Source organism: Phymastichus coffea, unplaced genomic scaffold, assembly GCF_024137745.1.
Source record: "Phymastichus coffea isolate CEN01 unplaced genomic scaffold, Cenicafe_Pcof_1.1 PCOF00154, whole genome shotgun sequence".
Classification (NCBI taxonomy): Eukaryota; Metazoa; Arthropoda; class Insecta; order Hymenoptera; family Eulophidae; genus Phymastichus; species Phymastichus coffea.
In genome coordinates, this window is record NW_026706965.1 from 61,914 (window position 1) to 83,159 (window position 21,246).

Below are 21,246 nucleotides of genomic sequence, written 5' to 3' on the forward strand. Positions count from 1 at the left end.
GATATGCCGTGGTACCTTAACTCCCTTGTTCTGGCATTTGCTCTATGGCTCACGGAAATAAAAACCATGACTCAAAATAACCGTGAGCAAAGCAGAAGATTCATCAGTCATGACTGGTTGCTAATCGATTAATGTGAACAATTTTTTTGTGTTTCGAGATCTTCTGAATGCAGGAAATAACATCGTTGTTGTTGTTCAGAATCTTAAACGATCCTTCTTAGTTTCTTTGAAATATTTGTGTTTTACCTTCGATGCGAGGAGGGTTAGTTTGTAAAACCACATCTTTTGACCACTTTGAAAATCTACATGATGAGCTGCTTTGTCATAGACTTTCCTTGTTCTTTCAGAAGAAATATCGATAATTTGTTTTGAAATATGATAAATCTTGTTTATTGTGGTTTTGAATTCGTGTCTATAGCTTCTGATGTCTATTAGTTCATCGGTAGGAAGAGATCTATACATTAAGCCTAACGGAAATCGTATGTTAGTTCTAGTAAATATCGGATGTGACTTCTGTTACTGAGTGTACTGAAGGTCTGTAAGCTAAAAGGTACAGTGAGTTCCAGCGATCCCAATCTTTTTGGTCATTTGTGATACATTTAAATAATATTCGAGTATTGTTCTATTTTGTCTGTCAACATGACCGGTTAATTGCGGATATAATGGTGTTGTTCTAATATTTTTAATACCTAATAAGTGAGGTAACTCTTTAATTAGCTTGTCAAAATTCTGATCGTCTATGTGAATTTCATAAGCACCTCTATATCTACTTATGAATTCTAATATGAATACTTCATCGAATGTCAAACTTACTTTTGAAAATTCGATTATACAAACTAGTTGCTCTGTTCTGTTTATAGATAACGTGTGAGTCCTTTTTTCTGATAACTCCAGCACTCAATTCTTTTTACGAAAACGCATATGTAGAGCATTTTGAGTTTCTATTCTATTCTTTTATAGCCTTTATTTATAAAACTCAAGCAAGTGCAACACAAAGAGAGGTCATATGTTTTAATTGAATAGATTCTTTCAATTTCTTATTATAAATACCAATAATGAATAGAACACGAGTCATTTTATTCTGCAGCTCTAAGTAACATTCAAGATATGCTAACGCTGCTAGTTTTTTTACATCACCTGTTACTGTTGGAAGATCCTCTCAGATTTTTAACATCTATTTTGGAATAAAGAATAAATATTTGATCCTACATTTTCATCCAAATGTATTCGCAACTTTTCTTATCGAGATACCCAATTCTGAAGTCTGTATTTCATAAGCAATTTAGTATATACTCATAGCTTTACCATGTAACGAAGCAGCAATAGTAATCATTTTATTTTCATTACTTTAGTTAGCTCTTGCTATCAAATGGAATTGATTTAAGTTCTTATATAAAGGAGTCGTGTCATCATGTGTCACGCTTTAAGTTATAACTTAACTCTAATTTTATAAGTGTAACCAAACTCACGACAAGTGATACTGACTTTCTGTTTGAAATATCATCTAATCTAATCTATTGTGTATTTATATTCATGTTGCTTGTATTAATTATATTTATTGTTTGTATTATTTGTGCATTAATAGAAGTTGAACCAGGCTGGTTTAACTGTTGCCGAAACTGAGCGAGTTTTTCTCGAAGGGACACTAGTTCTGTTTGTAGTCCCTTGATATAGTCCATTGACGTTCGATCACTTCAGCATTGTGTATTTATAGCTCAATCGCAAGACATACTTCTTAAACGCTCGGATATAGAAGTGTTGCCTCAAAACTGTTTTTCAACGCCTTCTTCAACTTATGTTTGACTCGCAAATCCTCCAACTGCCCTTGAAAACCATCGACTTGGCTCTGTGCTTTATTGAGCGCCAACAGCACTTTATAGACAGCAGCTTGATACGTAGCAACTGTCGGAGACACATCGGTCACTGTTGTTGGATTATCGGCCATCGCGCGTCTATTAACCGTAGAGCGTGAGCCAGTCACACCGAGCACAAATCGTGAGCCATCAAGGACGAATCACGAAGCACCGAACGCGAGTCGTCAGGCGAGCTAAAATCAATAAAAATTGTATCACTAGATGCTTGAGCAATATTATCTGTATTTCCTCAATGGATCCCATTAGTTGTTGTTGTTGTTGTTGTTAAGGTATTTCACTATTAGTCACACCAGCAGTAACCTGTGATCTTGTTTTGGTCAAGAACGGTAGTCGAGTCAAGAAATCTTCGGACAACTCACCAAAATGATAAATTCACACACTCGCCAATAACGTACAACACTATTTAGTATAAAAAGGAACAAGAACTGTAGCTTTATTTAGAAAACTCAAACAAGTTGCTGCTCGTCACATTAGCGACAACGTAGTTCTTTTCTTTAATCGAGCGATATACAACAATATCGTTTTTTCACGAGGTAATTGTCACACGAATAAAAAAAACATCGATTGCCGTCGACAATGGCATAGGCAGATTCCCGGTTCAATAGGCATGTTTACAAAAAAATTTACAATTTGAAAAAAGACAACACTAACTAATGTTATAATTTTTGCACTCATTTAGAGTGTCAAAATGCTACAATTTCATCACCGCCATTCATAAACTGTGAGTCAAATTTTTCACGTAAATCAAGAAATTTGTGATTTATTTAAAAACAATTCGTAAACGTTTCTAGTAGGGCATAATACTTGTCAAACTAATAAGGTACGTGCCCTATGGTTTAAGCACGGGTTTTTCTATGAAAAGTACGTGTCATTTCAAAAAGATTACGTACCCCAAGATACCTGATCTCTAGAAAATTCAAAAATAATGGGCAGTAAATGTACTTAGTAGGTACTTATAATTAACTACCTGCGTTCTTACTAGAAGTGGCTAATAAATATATATTTCGTATTATTTTAGAAGTTTGTATAGGTCAGGGATGTATGTATTTTTAAATAAAATTACATAGATTGAAAAAGCACGTACCTTCGTCAACCCTGTATAGCTTTTTTACTCGGAGCTTTCTTTGCGTATGTATACTTTACGTGAGGTACGGGTATATTATATTATGTGTTTTTTTTTTGAGCGCTCGAAACGATGGATAATCAACATACGTTGTCCAAATATTTCTCTCCGTGGTTTACATGCCAACGGAATACGTGCGAGTTCGATTGATTAGACGATTTGTTGATCCATTCGCAGTTGGTTCGCGTTGGTATTTTATTGCTTGTACGCGCGTGACACACGTGTTGTCCGAGCTAATAGTTTAACTCGATACTTTCATTAACTGCACGACGACGACGCTTCAATCTTATTCTGCTTCAACAAAAAACTTGAAAAAATGACGTGCTTTGTTAACAATGCATACGTTTAACGTCAAGTATTCCACTTTTTGCTCGGCTACCATTTTTTATGCGTTGTATCTAATGAAGTATTCAAATTTTTTTGCAGGATACACATTTCCATTGCTTCACGATGTTAGTCAATTATAAAATGGATTGATATTCGCATAGTTGAACGTTCGCAAAAAAAAATTGAGTGACTATATAGTTGAAAGTGAAAGGTTTGGTTATATAGCGTGCACGCGAGAAATCCTGCCGAGTGAAGTTACTCCCGTCGAAATTGATTAGCCGGTGTAAAGCGACGGTACCGCCGTGGCACTGGACAAACGGGAAAAATTGCACAATTCGCCGACACATGTTGGAATGCTGTATCCGCGTGACAGCTTTTCCGTGAACTTTCATTCTCATCGATGTCTTTTTTCCTCTTCAAACTTGATTGATCCGAGCGTGAGAATTTTACGCACTGCCATCAATTTTCCGGAACGATTAAAATCTCAATTGAATTAATTTGAATGCAATCGCAGTTCGTTATCGTAGTCGTCAAATAAACATCATATTAAAAGAGATGTAGCCCGGACAATTTTACAGCGGAGAGAGCGGATTATAAAAATAGCGAAAATCCGCATTAACAACACTTATCATAATGTAAAAGGCCTGTTGACACGTCATTAAAGACGTCAGTATATGAAGGCATTAACAACAATAAAAATAAAAAGAATTAAGAAGTTTCGCGCGCTCGTGCGCGTTCAATTAAAATTACAAGGAGCATCAATTAGCATATAGCCGAGGCGAGATGCGTACACCTGGCGTGCATTTGCTTCTATCGAAAATAGAGATGCTTTGAGCGCACAGTGAAAAAGCACACATTCGATATGTATCTCTTGCTCTTCTCCGTATGTATAGAAGTCGATATCCCTTTCGCACGGCCGAGAAGACGACGACGACGACGACGACTTATCTCCCCCGATATAAATTTGCGATTACGCGGGGATACGTTAAGGCGCGCACGTGTCCTGAAAAAGGAATTCCCTCGACTTTTCTCTCTCTCTCTCTCTCTCTCTCTCTCTCTCTCTCTCTTGCGATTTTTATTACAACGTTTTTCGGTAGTCTACTCGGCCGCCTTATCGCCTCGACCTTTTATCCAGACAGCGAGACAGGGGGTGGAGATAGGGAGGAAGAGAAAGAGATGGAAAAACGTTCGCGCAGTTTTTACGGCTCGCAGATATTGTGAACTAGTTTATTATCTCATATTTCGGATGAAATTAAATTCTTCTTGCTATTCCTACTATGTATACAAATGTTTTATTCGCGTTTTTTTTCTGTTGCAGGTAAGCTCAAAGCAAACGGATGTGCTACGACACTTTGCAGCGGTCATTAAAAAACTGACAAGTCAATACGTAGGTAAACAGTTTAAATCTATAAATCAACGCCGTCTGTAAATGTAAAGTTATCTTCTTGCTCTCAGTCCGCGACGTCGTCGCCCGAGTTTCGAGAGAACAAGTAAGTTGACCCCAGCCGAGAGGGGGTGGGAGGGGGGAGAGAAGGAGGGAGAGAGAGAACTTGACCACGTTTCGGCGGCGTAATTGCAAGTTTCACAAAGCTCTCTTGTAAAGTTTCAGGATGTTTCCTTGCCGAGCGAAAGCTCAAGGATTCGAGGTTCAAACTATTTCCGCAGCCGTGATTTCAATTTGATGCATGTCTTGTAAAATCACGAAGTCTTTGAGATTTCGTTTTCCGCTTGTAAATACATATTTTTGGTTGTTGGCGCCGCACACATGTGGCTCTCTCACTCCATCGCAGCCATTCGTTCTGTTCTATTATTATTGCTCGACGTCATGGATTTCCGTTAATTTTTTGATGCGTATATTTTGGAAATGGGCGCAGCTGTACTCCCTCGTTCTTTGTTCGTCGTTCGCGCTTTTTTACAATATTCCCTTTGATTTGCGAACTCGCAACAATGCGTTATGATTCATGCGAGTATTCCGTCTTCAGGTTTCATGCATGCTTGAGTATTTTTAGCCACAAGCTCTCTATCTCTCTCTCTCTCTCTTGTTCTTGTCCCCATTCTCTCTTGGCGAAATAATTAACAAATTGGTCTCTTCGAACTGTTTGTTTGCACAAGGTTGTATGTCCGTATAATTATTGAATGAGAACCGGTTCTCGTTTGGATCGCCCTACGCAGAAAAAGAAGCAAGCGAGCGAGTCAATCACCTACAGAATGCCGGGTGGGGGAAGGAAAGAAGACTAATTGTCCTTGAAGCCGATTGGAGAAAAGATGCGCGCGCGAGGAGACGTGAAAATGACAGGCCGAGCAACTGGTCTGTTTAAGGCAATTAGCAGCTCAATCAGGCGGTGGCTTGATCGCCGGGCTCGCTCGCTCCGCGCAAAGGCGAACTTGCGCGCGCGCGCGCGCGCGTGGCCGGATTGCACAATGCCATCTCTCTGCATCTATTAGCGCGCGTAATGAAGACGCTGCTTTCTTTATCCATTAAAGCCTTTAATTGCGAGGGCTGAACGGAGACGACGACAATTTGTTACCTTACCGGCTTTTATAGGCTTTTCATTCGCTGTCGTTTTCTCCCCCCCCCCCCCTCTCGTTCTTTCATCTTCGGCGGCCGTTGGAAAAATTTTTGATTTACGGCTCCCGATGCTTTTTCTGCCTCTTTTCATTTCGAGTTTTTCATTAACATACCGGCGTTGCGCTCAATTTTCCAATTACAACTTGATTTTCTTTCTGTTTTTTTTTCAATCACCCTTCCAGCTCCTCTTTTTTCATTCGCAAGAGTGGTCCTCGTCTTCTTATTGCGCTTCAATTGCTCGTGAACTTCTCCGCGCAGATGCGGTTATCAGAAGGCTCTCTCGTAATAATTATCATAGGCACGCCGCCGTGCAGGCGATTCGCAGGCGCACATTGCGCTCAATGCCGGACGGCAAGTCGCACGCGAGCGCGAGTCAGGCTGAGCAAGAATAATCTTTTCGCAATCGAGAGCTAGCTAGAAAGGTAAACACGCGCAGGGAGGTGGACGCGCGAAGACTGCAGCTGCAACGACAATGGCGCTGCAGAAATTCTGAGCTGCTGCAAACCAGTCCGTCCAAAATCCGGTCGGACGGGCCGCGAAAATCTTGGTCTTATTGTGTCAAGCTCGCGAGCCCGCTCTCTCTCTCTCTCTCTTGCGCGCGCACGCGTGCATAATGCTCGCAGCGCGGGAGAGAGAGAGAGAGAGAGAGAGGAGGGCCGCGTACTCCCTCGTCCAGTCCATTTCGGAATTTCCAAATTGAAATTGTTTCGGAAGCCTCGCACACTCTCAACATTCCGCTGCTTCGCTCGGTCGATGTGAATTTATTGATAAACACTGCTCGTATACAGACCGTGATCGAACGGCCTTTCTGAAGTATCAATCGAATCAGCAGATTGCAGATACGCAGTTATTTCCACGTCTTCTTTTGCGCTGCCGAGGCGTGGACGTTAATCTCACTTGTCGTGGCTTATTGTAACGTCGGGAAAAGGGATAAGCGAAGGCGCGCTCTTGAAGTCCAAGCACACAAGTGACGTTAATGCGCAATAAATTAGCAGCCTCCCACGCCGGAGTTTCTCTCTCTCTCTCTCTCTCTCTCTCTTTGCGGCGCGCATCGACAAATGCGCCTCAATCTGTCAGGGACGCGTGTGCAACTCGCGGCGCAGACGTGCCGACGATCTACACATAATGCAGCACGCGCACTGGGCGGGAAACAAAACGACAAACTACCACCAATGCTGCCGCCGCGGCTGCTCTACAAATCTATTCTCAAGCTCTTTTTCTCCTTTCGCGCGCGCGCGCTTCGATGTTTCACTTTTTTCGTCGCGGCTTTTCCTACTTCTCACTTTTTCGAGTAATCTTTTGCTCCACTTGAATGACAAACTTCAGTAGCTTCTCGTGACAACTTAAGTCGAGCAAAACTTCCGAGCTGGCATGTTTCGTTTGATATTACGCAAAAAATTGACTTGATTCGTTCGACGAAAACTGAACGGATTTTTATTTTTTATGAGTTACCGTTGAACAGTTGTTGTTCGTTCGAGGCAACATTACATTGACGTATCAGCCAATTAATATCCAGACCAAAATTTACAGCGACGCAACGATGCCAGTTATTTTTTCAAGTTTTGCTTTTTGGCGCGATAAATAATCTTGGGGTTCATTTCACGAATGGACGGAGTGTATTTATTGCCAACGAGTTTTTAAGAGAGTGCGCGCTTTCAACTTCCATAAACGTGATTTACATTCGCGTAATGGGACATTTACTAATGTAACGACGCGGCTAATTGACGTTTCCTCGCGGCAGGCTCGCTCGGTTATGCGCGTGCCCGGTGCTTCGCTTTGCGACGATATCGAGCGAAACGGTCAAGATTGCAAATCGCGGACCCCGAAAACGTAAATAAGCAGTGGGCGCGATACGCGCGTACGTCGCTTAAATCAAAACGGAGCCGTTTGGGGTAGGTGGAACGGCAGGAGGCGCTAAAGTATCATTCCTGTCTGCTGCAGGAAAGGTGCTGTATAAGCGCCGAGCAAATTGATATAAACGTGTTGATTACACGCCGGGCAATACGGCTCTGGCACTTTGCCGTGAAAAATCGCGCGAAAACAATGGCAAAAACCGAGAGCGCCGCCGCCTTAATGGCGATCATTCGTCTTCAATGAACGCGCGATCTTCGTTTCTTTTTATTGTCGGACGAGGGAACCCGAAAAAAGAAGAAAAAAAAAAAGAAAAGAACGAGGAGCATAAGGGGCTTATTTCCACACTGTCGGATATATTGTCTTGCTGAACTGGCGTGTTTATATGTATATGTCGTCGTTTTCCTCGAGTGTGCGGGTGACAGATTGTATATATATTGAGCTGCAACGCCCGAAAGCTCGGCTGCATTAATCTCGCCGCGTTTACTTTCTTCTCTCCTCGGATTTATTTTTTCAAACGCGCGTATTTTTCCCAGTCGAATTTTTTAATTTCTCAAACTAATCGCCTTTATTGTCTTGGGTTCGTCGAATTTACGTCGTGCTTCTGTCCCTTCGATCAATCAATTTGCCCCGGCGCGAAAACAACCATTTCGATTTTATCACGCCAAGTCAATTACGCACTAATGAACATATTAATCGACTTGAAAAGGCAAAAAGTAGACTTCGTATTAGTAGTGGCCTACATCCCCCGAATAATAGCTCGCAAAGCAAACAAATCGCGCGCAACTGAATCTCCATCGGAGTACATACATCGTGCGCGCGCGTGTGCGTCAACGACAAAAGCGCGACTTCATATGTATACGGTGACGTTCTGAAATTATTCAAAAGCCAGTTTTTGGTTGGGGTTGCTGCTTGCTTGCTTGTCTGTAAGAGAGAAATACTATGCACGAACGCCGCACGGCTATGTTACGGACAAACAAAGTGGCGTCGGGTTTTTCGACCGAGAGGGCGTTCGAACCCCTCGTGCAAAGCTTCTCCCTCGCTCTTTTTTTTTTTTTTCTTTTTGTTTGTTGGTGCAGGCCCGAGTTCGGCTGTATGGATGTTTACGTGAATTATTAAGTGACATTTTTTCTGCAACTACGTTACCGAAAGAAAAATGTATTTATTTATTTGTTTGTTTATTTGGCGATGGGTTTCTTCTCAATATCTCATTCAATGCACAACGCTGAAAATATCAAAATTGGTTCAGTACTCCGAGTGCACGTGAAAATCGGCTAGCAACGATCATTCACGTGGAAACTATTTCCGTTGCGATTCTTGAATAGGCTCGTAAACAAACCGACGTCCGATCGTGTAAAAAATAGTACAGAATCGCACGTAGACGAAACACACTGTAAGCGAAGAAGGCAGTAGCATTGCAGAACGCGGAATCCCCCCCCCCCCAGTAGACACGTGCTAGCTCACGGAGAAAAATCTCCCCCTGGGTTTTAGCTGCGCCCCTAGCTCGCGAGTGGCATCTTTCTCTTTCTCGCTCCGATTGATTTTCGAGCCACGTGGCTGCTGGTCCGTTGCGAGACTATGTATACCGCGCATTGTATCTAGCTACAGAGAGAATTCGTCCAAATTATTTTGTCGCGATGCCTATCGTTGTTTATTATAGCTGTTTTCTCTGTCCGTGATTAGCTTGTACACCCGACCTACCTCCGGTAGATTAGTAGGCCTTTTCTGCCTCCTTTTTTTCTCTTTCGGGGACGTGGTTGTGTGGTTTGTTTGCACTGTTGGAGGCTTTATTGATTGGAACGACTATCGCGAGGATAAAATCTTAATGTACTTAAATTAGTTGAATGGATACTCGTAACAAGTCAGGAGGAATGATTTTTCTGTTTTAAACAAATGCTGATTTCTTGAAGGCATTGAGAATCATTGATCGGCAAGTAACTCGTTCTTCTTCGAAAAAGAGCGTTCAGACATGTCGATATTTGTAAAATATTTGTCGATTCGTTGGACGTGATTCTGCTGGCTGGTCGTCGTCGCGCACACGTGAACGGAAGTATGAGGTGCCAGTATAGCGTCAGAGGAAAGAGTAGTCGTTCCGATTGTCCGCCACGAAAGCGGTACCGCCTCGTTGTATTATTTTTTTTTCCTCCGTGTATTTCCGGCACACGATCCACATGTTTTAATACAGGTTTCACGTAGAAGGGCAACGACGCTTTTACGCAGCCACTAAAAATATTTTTACAACTCCCCCTTTTGCCTTTTTCCTCCCGCTCATTCGCCCTAATTACAATCGATCACGAACAAAAAAAAACACGAGTTCGCCACCGAAGCTCTAGGCTGGAAACATTATGTTTCACCTTTTACGAGCGCCATTTGGGTTTTCCCGGTGTTCCTTTAGCTGCTTTCCACGCGAATGGTGCTATTACATACGTTGTGCTTTTTTTAGTTTTGATGGGGATAATACCTCGAAGTAGTTTGTGAAATTTTTCTAAAAGTCGGCAATAGCGCAAATTACAAAATCCAACTCTAGATTGTTCGTGTTCTCTCGAGTAGATGTGGGTGAGGTCCGTTCTTCGCCGTTCACTTTCCCCTCGACTACGTCTCCTCCTCGACGGCGACGTAGGTCGCAACTTTCAAGTTCTTCGAGCGATATATTGGCCGCAGACATTCGTATACGGATTCTGATATGTACATGTGTCTATTTTTTTTCGCGCGACATCTCGCAGTGCTTCGCTTTTGTCAGGTGAGCATGCGAACGTTTCGAATTCTCTGCCGCGAGAAGTTTACTTTATTGAACTGACAATCAATGAGAGGGAAAATCGTATTTTGCCCTTTCCAAATATGAAAGTACGGCGTAGAGATGTCGAAGGTCGAAAGTAGCCAAAACGAAAAATAAATTGAATGAGAGTTTCTCTTTCGGCGTATGTAGGTCGGGAGCACCTTCTCTCTAAGCAGTTGCCAGCGGCGGTAGCGACGTATATTCTGTGATCGGAAAATTTGTGCGCGACTTCCTCGCAACCTTCTTATGTTTTTTACGGTCTCTCTCTCTCTCTCTCACTCGTATATATCTACACTTGACCGAGAAAGTTCGTCACGCCGCGGTGAAATGCGCGCTAGATCTTCTTGTTAAAGGGGTATCCTGCGAAATTTGCTCGTTACCTGTATTGGTTTCATTGCTGTTAAAATTGAGCGGCTCTTCTTTTGTTTCATCAAAGCGTTGTAGAAAAAAGCAGCAACTTGTTGGCTCGGGATGCGATTTGTCTGAAAACCAGGCCAATCATATTGACAATCTTATCAGCGACGCTTGCCAAAGCAAACCTCGTTATCTGGTTACCAGTATGTCTATAAATGCGCGCGTGTAACAGGTATGAAAATGTATTTGAGAAACGTGAACGTCGCCGCGTGCTCATATTTCCCGCGAGAGTTTTTCCGAGCGCGATTAAGTAATTATTCATCGAGAGACTGCAGCGCCGATTGCAGGCGCTATTGCAAAAGTTTCACCGCGCGCACGCTCGGATCTCGAAAATCCGGAACCTTTCTCTTCTCTCGTGGGTATACGTGCTTTTCGTTTGTAAAACCATCGCTTTCCGCCAGCTATTATCGATCAGACTCTTGTCCGTCATCCTTTCGAGCGATAACTTATCAACGCAGCGTATGACTTCATTCGTTCCACATCGATACACCGCGTACATTGCTAAAAATAGCCTCAATATGAAATACACTGCTAGTCAAGCATCTGGAAGTCTCGCACTTTTCGAATGGGGGAGGTGACGAAAGAGAGTCTCGCACGCGCCAACGGGGTCGCGCGACGACGTGTCACAGCCGGTGATCGATGCCCATACGCAGCCCGATCCGATCGCGATGCACTTATACACGGCTACACGCGGATTCGCAGCCGCGATAATCGGCTGTGATTTTTCACTTTGCCGAGCAGCCTTTCCGTCATCGTGAATTACATATCGTTCGAGCGCGCGAGCTTCGTAACTTACTCTTGATTCGATCGAGCCTCCAACCTGGCGATCCTGTATATAATGCGACCAAGCGACGGCGCTGTACGGGCAGTTGATCGACCTAGCCAAGCCCATCAACGATCTATGCGTGCTAGGTTTTCCCTTAAGCTGTAGCGGCAGTTTGTCGCGCGCCGCCTGAAGCACCATCGTCGAGGAGAGGGCAGTCGAAGCCGACCGCAGAAGCCGGATCGGCTCGTTTAACGGCTGCGGCAAGCTCTGCGCGCGCTCAAGCTCCGCTGCCAAGCCTTTACTCGTTCTTGCTTTCTCTCGCTGCTTCTTTTTCAAACTCCGCTCATTGCAAGCTCAATAAACCCGAACAGCTGCCAACCCTTCAAACGCGACTTTAGCGTAATATATTTTTAACCGTTTCATTCGCGTCTGAATTACTTTTCAGGCGTTTTTTACCCTTCAGGAAAGGCGCTTAAAAACTCTCGTGGAAAGGGCTGATTTTCCTTTTTCTTTTTGTTTTGTTTTGCCTTTTTTTTTTTTTTTTTTTTTCTGAAAGCACTTGTACTCTTCCTTGAAAAGCTTCGTGATACATATTGCACACCGCGCGGATCCCAAAGTATTAACGCTCGTGCGCATTTGCAGTTCGCGAGCTCGTTCATTCCCGCGAAGTGAGTCTGCGTTACTCACAATGCATCGGGCTCAGCTTTAAAGTGACTTTTTTTTTTGTTAGAAAATACCGTTGAGAAGAAAAAAATAAATAAAAAGGAATGGCAGCCGTTGGAAGGAAACGGCGCATTGGCGAGAGGAGCGCTTGTATTAGTATTTTTTTGCCGATCAAAGAGCGTGAAAGCTCGCAGAAGTAGCTCTTATGTAGAACAAACGATGTAAATATACGTAGGTAGCGTAAAAGTCAAAGAACCGCGCGTAATAATACGCTATAGACACATTGGCCTGTAACGAGAGCACTCGCGAGCTACATGTTATTATGCAACAAAGCCTGCGCCAGGATTTTCCCCGTGGCATTTCAAAGCTCAAGCCGACTCTACGCGCTCGCGCACAAAGCTCGCGCGCTCGTCAATACGTACGTATGGTCGCGTGTGCATTTGCATATTTACAGGCGCGCGGAGCATACTACAGACACGCGTGCAGCAGAGGTGAGAGAGCGAGAGAGAGAGAGAGAGAGAGAGAGAGAGAGAGAGAGAGAGAGAGAGAGAGAGAGAGAGAGAGACACGGAAGGATGGGGCGGGGGGCGATCTCCGTTGGCATTGATCGGTGTATGTGAGAGTAGCGAGCCACCCCATGAGTAAGCCCCTAATAACACCCCCGTGCGCGCGCATGCCCTCTGCTCCGCCGTGGCGCAGCGACTCTCATTCGGCGGATCCGTCCGAGCAGCTGGTCTGGTCAGCTGATCGGGGCCGACGGCGCGCCCCGCTCCCCCGACGTCGTCGACGCCGAAGCCAACTAGGGCCATTAACTTGGAGTTAATGTTAGGCGCGCGGCCGAGAGCTCGGTTGGGCCGAGCCGCGCGCACGCGTCCACATCCCAAGCGCGAGAGCTGGTCCCGGCGCGCGACGGGCTCGCGGCCGAGAGAGCGGCTACTTGTCGCGAACGCGACCAAAGTCCTCGCAGACGCGAGAGCGCGAGGGTGACGCGGAGGCCGGATGATCGATACTTATCGCAGCTGCTCCGGCTTGGCACAGTTAAAAGAGATAGCCGAGCGCGACGGGCGCCGCCGCCGCCGCCGCCGCCGCCGCCGCCGCCGCCGCGAGCGTGTGAGCGGAGAACGGCCAGAGTACGCGCGCGTGCCGCTTGTCATCGGCTTTCCGATCACGCGGCGCTCGTTCGTCTTCGTTGCGGCACTGGCGGGCGCCACGCGCGCCGCTCCGCTGCGGCTCTTGGCGCTCGATAGCTCGACGCTGAATTTCGCCGGCTCGTCGATCAGCGGCCGCTCGGTAATTTATCGAAGCGGCCCGACTTAGACGGCGAGCGCCACAGGCTTAAGGCTGGGCCGACAGGTGTCGTCGGGGCCGCTGTCCGAGGTGCGAGCGAGCGGAACGCGCGACCGGGGGACCGGGGGACCGGCGTCTCCGACGACCGCCCGCGTCTCTTTGATCGATGCGCGCGCAGCGGATTGGCTTGAATTGGCGAGTCCCTCGGCCGACCCCTTCGAGCCCGGCCGCGGCAGCCGAGCGCGCCCGATTACGTCGTCGAGAGTGCCGACTCGGAGCTCGGTGCTTGACGTCGCCGGCCAGGCACGCCAATCCGACACCATCGTCCTCCCCTTTACGGCGTTGCATCCCTCCTGGAACGCTAACCCTTTCGCAGTCGTCTATTTTCGAAATCAAATGAAATAGAGAAAGACCCTCATCCGGGAAAAGGGCGCAAAGAAGCGAAGGGGGCGCCCTCCTTTTTTTATGCTCCAATCATGTTTTATTTATGTTATACGCTGTATTAATTCATCGTGTAATGCTTTGAGATTCGCCGAAGCCAAGTTCGCAGGGATATACAGTATCTTTCTATTGAAATGCTGATTCGTCTGAATGGCTTTCCGAGTGATATCGACGCTACGATTTCGTTCGAAGCAGCGCGTTAAATGGCCTCGTACGCAACCCCCCTAATAAATTATTATAATTCATATTCAATTATAGGAATAACCGTTAGCACTTGTAACGTACGAGGACACATTCGATCGCATGATCGTATAAATTGCCGTGCAAATCTCGCACGCGCGCTTATGTGTGCCCGAAGCTTAATTACCTATTATCCGCGTGTCACGCGTACATTCAAATTATACAAGCATTAGCAGGAAGCCGCCGTGTGCCTCGAAGTAAAGGGCAGCTATAATCTCGGCTATCCATCATCGCAGCCGATGTACATGTATTGTGTGTCGTCGTGGCTATGCTGGCAATTAATAAAACGCCCAACACCGGCAGCATTACCGACAGGTTTTCAGTGGGGAAACACGCGGGACACGCGCGCGCATAACAGTCCCATTCCTCCCACGATAAGCCTGCCGCAAGATGTACGGCATCGAGCCAAGCTCCATTGTCATACGTCACTTTTTCGCCCGTCTGACCCGGCTGATTTACTCGCCGTACGCCGGGCGTTCTGTCACTTTGTAGATCGACTTGCTGCGCGGCTGGCGGACGCGCGCCAATCGGCATTTCGCGAAGATCGCGCCGCGAGTTCATTTGGCAGGCCGCTCGCGGGCGAGCAGTCGGCAGCTGAACTTGCATCCCGAGCGAGTGTCGCGGGACGACTGCGCGCCGCGCGCCGGCGAAACGAACGGCAAGCGTAAGCGGAACACATAATCTCCAGCGGCACGCCGCGTCGATCTTCAGCCGACAAACTTGCTCGCCGGATAAACGCGCGAGTGGTTCCTCTCCGCCGCAGTCGCACTCCATTAGCGATCCAGTCTTTAGCGCAATCGATTAACGACTTTCTGTCTACTAACTGCTGGCCGACGCTGTCGTCGGCAGTTTATTTACTTGTGTAGCTGAAATTTATGAACGGAAAGGCAGACGAAAAAACGCGCAACGATCGCCAATTCATTACCTGGCGATCGCCGTAGCACTCGTGAGTTATATTGTACGTAAACGAGTATGTCGAGTATGCAAATTGACTATAAATACATGAGGCATTGGGTGGCGGCGTTTCACTTATTTTCATTCAATGGGCATTCCATCGACTACTAGCCACCGAATGTCTTAACGCTTTTAGGCGTAAAACCACTTGGCCAAGTGTCATAGATTTACCTTTTTGCCAATGAAAAATCGTGTAATTATGCTAATTCACACTATTTATCTTGTCCAAACGCTGTCGAGATAGATACGCGGCAAAAGAAAGCTTAAAACATCGTAAACAACAATAAATTCAATTGGCTTGTAATAGTGAACGGGTATACATTGTCGAGTGCTGTTTTTTGTTCTATCGGAAAAACGAATGAGGAGCTTAACGATCTCGACTATATTGTACGGGAGGCACTTGGCGACGTCCGATAGTGTCAGTCTTCTCGGCGAGTGACAAATTTTTTCCATTTCTCTCTCTCTCTCTCTCTCTCTCTCTCTCTCTCTCTCTCTCTCTCTCTCTCTCGTGCGATGAGAGAACTAACAGTCAAACGGCGGCAGAGGAACACGTGTGAGTTGATGGTTTCAGTTGGAACGGAGCAACGCAACTTTTGAAACTCTTACTACAACTTAATAATTTGCTGTGAGACGTGTTTTGAACGAGGTATTGACTTGTCGGTTGCGTTTTTGGATCACACCAAAACAATCATTTTATTTGTTTCATTTTTTCATTTTTATTATTAGATGTCAAATAAAATTCCATTTGAATTACCGCAAATGAAAATCAAATATTTTCTGAATAATGAACGGCACGATAATCGTAAAGTAACCCCATGATGCAGCCCTGACAACGGAGAAAGGATATATTATTGTTCAAGCAAAAAGTTTATCGCACGTATACAACTTTTTTTGCATGTGGTTATTCGTTCGCGTGCGAGCTGCATCAATGGAAGGTTGTATACTTTAGTGATTGTCGTCGCTGTTATGTAGTTGCGTGCACGTTAAAAACGCATTAAAATAAAATATAATGCGAAAATAAAAAAAAAAATTTATACACTGTACACGACACCCTAAAATGACCGATCGGTCTGGTCTGACAGATCAACGTTGCCTGTCCCCAGGAGGCACACCTTCTACAATGGCCAGTCGGACTACAGATTCTACGAGTTCAACAAGAGGTTACAGCTGCGCACCGAGGTGAGTGCTCACATTATCTTTCTTTAAAGTATCTCTTTCGATGCGTTTTACACTGCAATTGTCAGTTTCCGACCTAAATCACTGAAAGTAGGAAAAAGCGATATGTATGCCACAATATCTGGCATTCGGTCAGATTGAGCCTGGCACTTGACAAAGATTCGACCGATAAACGATAAGATATTGTCTCTGAACTGGCTTCACCAAGAGCCGGGCATACGTTTGTCGTGCACACTCACACGAGATCTTGACAACTCCACCGCTTCCCGATATATAGATACGTATACGTGTACGAGAGCGCGTCGGCGTCGGCGTCGGCCTTCGATAATGTCTGGCTCTCGAACGACCTTGGACAGTATGTATTCCTCGATGCTCCGGCACGCTTTTGTCTTCTTTTCCGGCTGCGTGCGTCCACTTCGGAGCTGGCAATCATTCCGCTAGCTACTTTCGGAAATGCGTCGCTCTGATCACAGCCATCAATTGGCCGGACAATCGAAACGACCAGCTGCCGGTCATCGACAGATGCTCGTTGGGACGTTCGCGGCGACGGCCCACGCCAACGAGACGTCATCGCTGGCGCAAGTGGCGCGTCGGGGCAGCGAGCGTCCCGAAAGGTCCGACGTGGCGAGTGCGTTCGGTCGTTGCCGCTCCGCGCGATCCGTTTTCTCGGCCTCCGTTGAGCGCGGCGCCCGACAAATTCACAGTTTTGGCGGCCTTCCGACTCGAGCGCGTACCAAACAGCTCGTCAATCATGCTCGTTCGCTCGCTCGCGGTGACGCCGGGCTCGGCTGTCGGCGCTACGCGTGGCCACGCGCGCACGCGCCACCTCGTCTGCATTGTCTTCCTTATCGGCACGCCGTATATTTTCGACGGCGAACGCGCGGAGCTCGTATTTTTCAGTGGACGCGGCATAAGTTCAAAGTGGCAGGAGAGGGGGAGGGGGAGGGGGCGACGAGTGGGCGAGCGGTCATTCGAGCGCTCGGATCCTAAACGTTATTTACGACAGTTTGCTTTCGAAAACGTCAGATTTGTTGCGGGAACGAGGCGAGCTGCAAAACGCTTGCGCAAAGCCACGTTATTCATCGATTGCGATATGCCTTGAGCGAAGAACAGGTCTCGGGCACATGCAGTGAAGAAGAGGAACGATAGCCGCAAGAATGCCCCCTTCGTGCAAGGCGCTTCTCTCTGGCAAAACCCGTTGGTTCGGTTGGTTGGGAAAGGTCGACCCGCACGATAAAAATAAAGACGAAGCAGCAGCGCCGTGGATGAGCAGCGATACATTCGAAGGCGAGTCGAGTAGCGAGAGAGAAGCCTTACGAGCGTAGCATTATTTAGAAATTTGGCTTCCCTTCGTCGTAACATTTCTATCCGAAATATCGTCGAGAAATAAATACGCACAGTTACGACACCGATCGGTAGAGAGATGCCGAGTCGCGTGCCCGACGGAAGCTCATTTACGTTTGCGCTAAATAGCGAGGCAAGCAGCGGCCTGCACGTCCACCGGAGCGGTCCGATAAGATCCGCAGGTTCATCGCGAAATTGAAGTTCGGAAGGGGGAGGTCAGCCTCTTGATCTGCATGCACACGTACGCGAGCAGGGGCTTTCGGGCGATCGCATTGAGGAATCCTGCCGATATAATCCTGCGGGCCTTTCGTTCATTCCTCGTTAATTGGAATCTCGATCTTCGAAAAGAAAGAAAAAATTACAACGAGCGAACGGTTAAAGTCCGAGAAACTTCAAAGAGGAGGTGAAGATCACGAGCGGAAAAATATGATTTTATATGGTAGTCTAGTAGAGGCCGGCCAAGAAAGGAGTATAAAATTTAATTGGTTAGGGTGCGGCCAGCTCTGCATTCCACGGACAAAGCGCCGATAAACAAAGTTCTCCGTGTATGAGAGTAGAAGAAACAAACCTCGAAATTCGCATATTTATCGATTACACGAGAGAGAGAGACAGAGAGAGGGAGAGAGAAAGAGAGAGAGAGAGAGAAGAACCTGCTCTTCTTCTCTCCGTCAGGTGGACGTAGGTGGCCGCGCGTATATATACGAGAGAGAGAGAGAGAGAGAGAAAAAGGAGAAACGCGAGAGAGACGAAAGAAGAAGAAGACGACGACGACGGCAACGGCGGCGCACTCGGCAGTGAGCAACAAAACGAAAAAAGGAGGACGCTGCAGCGGAAAAAATCGGCTTCGCAGCAGCAGTGATGTAGTCAAGGGCTGCCGGTGCCCCGTAATATTCCAACGGCGAAGCTCTACCGTGCGAAAGTCCTTACGATATGTATTTATTTGCTTGTTGCTTTCGGCTTCTGTCGACCAATATTTTTATTGCTACGAAAGCCGCTTAGCGAGATACGACAGCACCGCACGGTCTCAGTTCTTGTCAGTTTCATCCGATTTTTCGGCTCATTCATTTTATTAAACGTAAACAGCCGGAATCGGAAGGGCCTGCGCCAACAAGCCTTATTTTTCTCTCGCAGACCGAACGAACCTCACCGCGTGCGAAGGCAGCATCTTGCGTAAGATGCAGAGAAAAGCCCGAGCACGTGCACGACGCAAAAGAGTCAGAACAAGAGCGAGTAAAAATAGAAAAGAAAACGAGGGAAAATCGATCGGCCATTATCTCCGTCGAATTTTTGCCGGAGAGCGAACCAGTGCTATGGCTAGGCAGAGCTCGCCTTTCTACGTAGTAGCGAGCGAGGAAAAGCGGCGGTGGGATGTGCTTTCTCTCGCGCGCAGCCTAGGAGAAAGACCAAACTTTCTCGTTCGCGCGCTCGCGATAGCCATTTCTTTTCCGCAGTTCTCCTCGGCGTCCAGGCCTCGCACGTACTCGTCCAGCTCGCGACCGATGTGCTACCTCGTTGGCCTTGGCGCCGTTCGGCGTTCCCTTCGTCATTGGTCCGAAGATTTGAACGGGCGCGCCGGATATTTTATCATTTTGCGCTCGCAGGCAACGCGGCTAATAATCACTTTTCAGCCTTTCGCGCGGCCTCTCAAGCTTGCTCTCGAGCACGCCCGTCCGAGCGGGTCCGCGAAAAAAGCGTTCGCGGAACCCGAAGAATGCCGTCCTGCGCGCGCAGCTCGCTCGCTTGTCGGCCTTTCAATCATAAAATTGTACCGTATCGATCGCTGATTGACGGAATATGTGTCGTAAGATCGCGAAATTGAAAGTCCTCCACTTTTTTCCTGGAGAAAGAGAGCAAGGAAGTTGCTACGGTTTTCGAATGTCTGATTGATCGACAAACTGCGACGATCGATACGTCGCTCAATCGATGATGCATTGCAACCGAACATTTCCATCGCTGAAATTATGCATTATTTTCGCGCTGAATGTCATTACAAGCAGATTAATCGACAATAGGAAAAGAATCTTTAAAAATCGAGCTGCGATGCAGATGATATACACAATAGTACAGGCGCATATAATGCACTCGCGATAACTTCTCGTGGTAGCACTCGAAGCATTGTATTCCAGCGCGAGTCTCAGCTTTCGCCTATTAAATTATGACGCTATATAACAGCCACCTCGCCGCACATTTCTTATTCCTTTAGCATATATTATGCCTCGTCTACATCTTCGCTGCTGCAACACTACTTATGCTTCAATATTGTACGATTCAATCGGTTCGTTTTCTCGACATCTACGGATGATATATTCGCGTAATATGATGGATTGCGCGTCTATAAATCGTATTTCCTCTCCATTTCCATGATGTTTGATCACTCCATTGAAACTCATTCGAATCCGTCTATATATTATAAAATTCCATATATCTAGTTGCTGCTACACAGCTCTTGTTTCAAACTGTGAAAAGAGTAAGGCTACCCAAAAAATTATCACAGACGCACTTGACGCAATCTATCGACATTGTAACTTTGGTCTATGAAAAAAGCCAAATGGGAGTTTCGCCCGAAAAAAATAAAATCGAGATAGCATTCATTGAACCTCTTTTGTTGCTTTATTTTTTGCCTGGCGCTTGGCGCGTAGAGCACGTATTCGTCAAATAGTTCCTCCGGCGAGGGAGACAATATTTGCCCGATTCCCATCCTGCACATTCTTCCTCCCCGGCGACCTGACGACAATATACCAACTTTGCGCAAACGGCGCGGGATCGCGATTTTCTCTCCCGGAGACTTCATATCACGTAGATGGCACGAGCACGCAGCGCGCAAGAGCGAAAGAAAAGTTTTCAATATTTTCGACTCTTTTGAGAGATTTCGAAACTTGCACTGGCGAAATATCATCGCGATTCAATAAAACGTTCGTTTCATTGGCACATTATAAAGCCGAGCTGCGAACCAAGTCAAAAATTTCATTCGTAAAGCAAAACGAATACAAGTGGCAATTTCTGAAAATGGGGAGTATCGGCAAACGACGATGGGAAAATCAGTGTAAAATCTGGCGATGCCGGGCTTCAACCGCGGTCAGTAGTGTCGCGCCCCAAACCGAAACTCTCTGGTGGCTGTCCCGAAGTCGTCGACGTAAATTATTTACGTCACTGTCTCGGCTGTCCCTCGCTTCATTTGCGAGTGTCCGCTTCCGCGCTCTGTCCGAAAAGTCGCTGCCTCTCGGCGTTTTTATCGCGAATCGTAAAGAGCCTTCCGTCTCGCTCGCGCGACTCGCGTATCTTAATGTCGCCCGCGATTATTCGACGAGGAACGGCACGCCAGGCGTCGGAGTTGTCCTTTAACGAGGAATCGTCGGACGGCTCGCGGGCGATCGCCGCAGATCTGGGCACAGCCAGCTCACCTGCTAATCGCGAGGAGAGCCGCGGCCGTGGCAGTGCGCAT

At 46.5% G+C, this 21,246-nt stretch overlaps 1 protein-coding gene across 3 annotated transcripts in view; it reads left to right on the forward strand.

Moving 5' to 3' along the window:
• Positions 1–21,246, forward strand: part of LOC131672583 (LIM domain-binding protein 2-like) — a 51,157-nt gene that overhangs the window by 18,418 nt on the left and 11,493 nt on the right. For 2 of the 3 annotated variants that reach the window (XM_058949915.1, XM_058949916.1), the window contains exon 2: positions 16,367–16,463. In XM_058949915.1, the coding sequence (XP_058805898.1) occupies positions 16,367–16,463 (97 nt within the window). The remainder of the gene's footprint in view (positions 1–16,366; positions 16,464–21,246) is intronic. The other variant, XM_058949918.1, reaches the window with a different exon arrangement.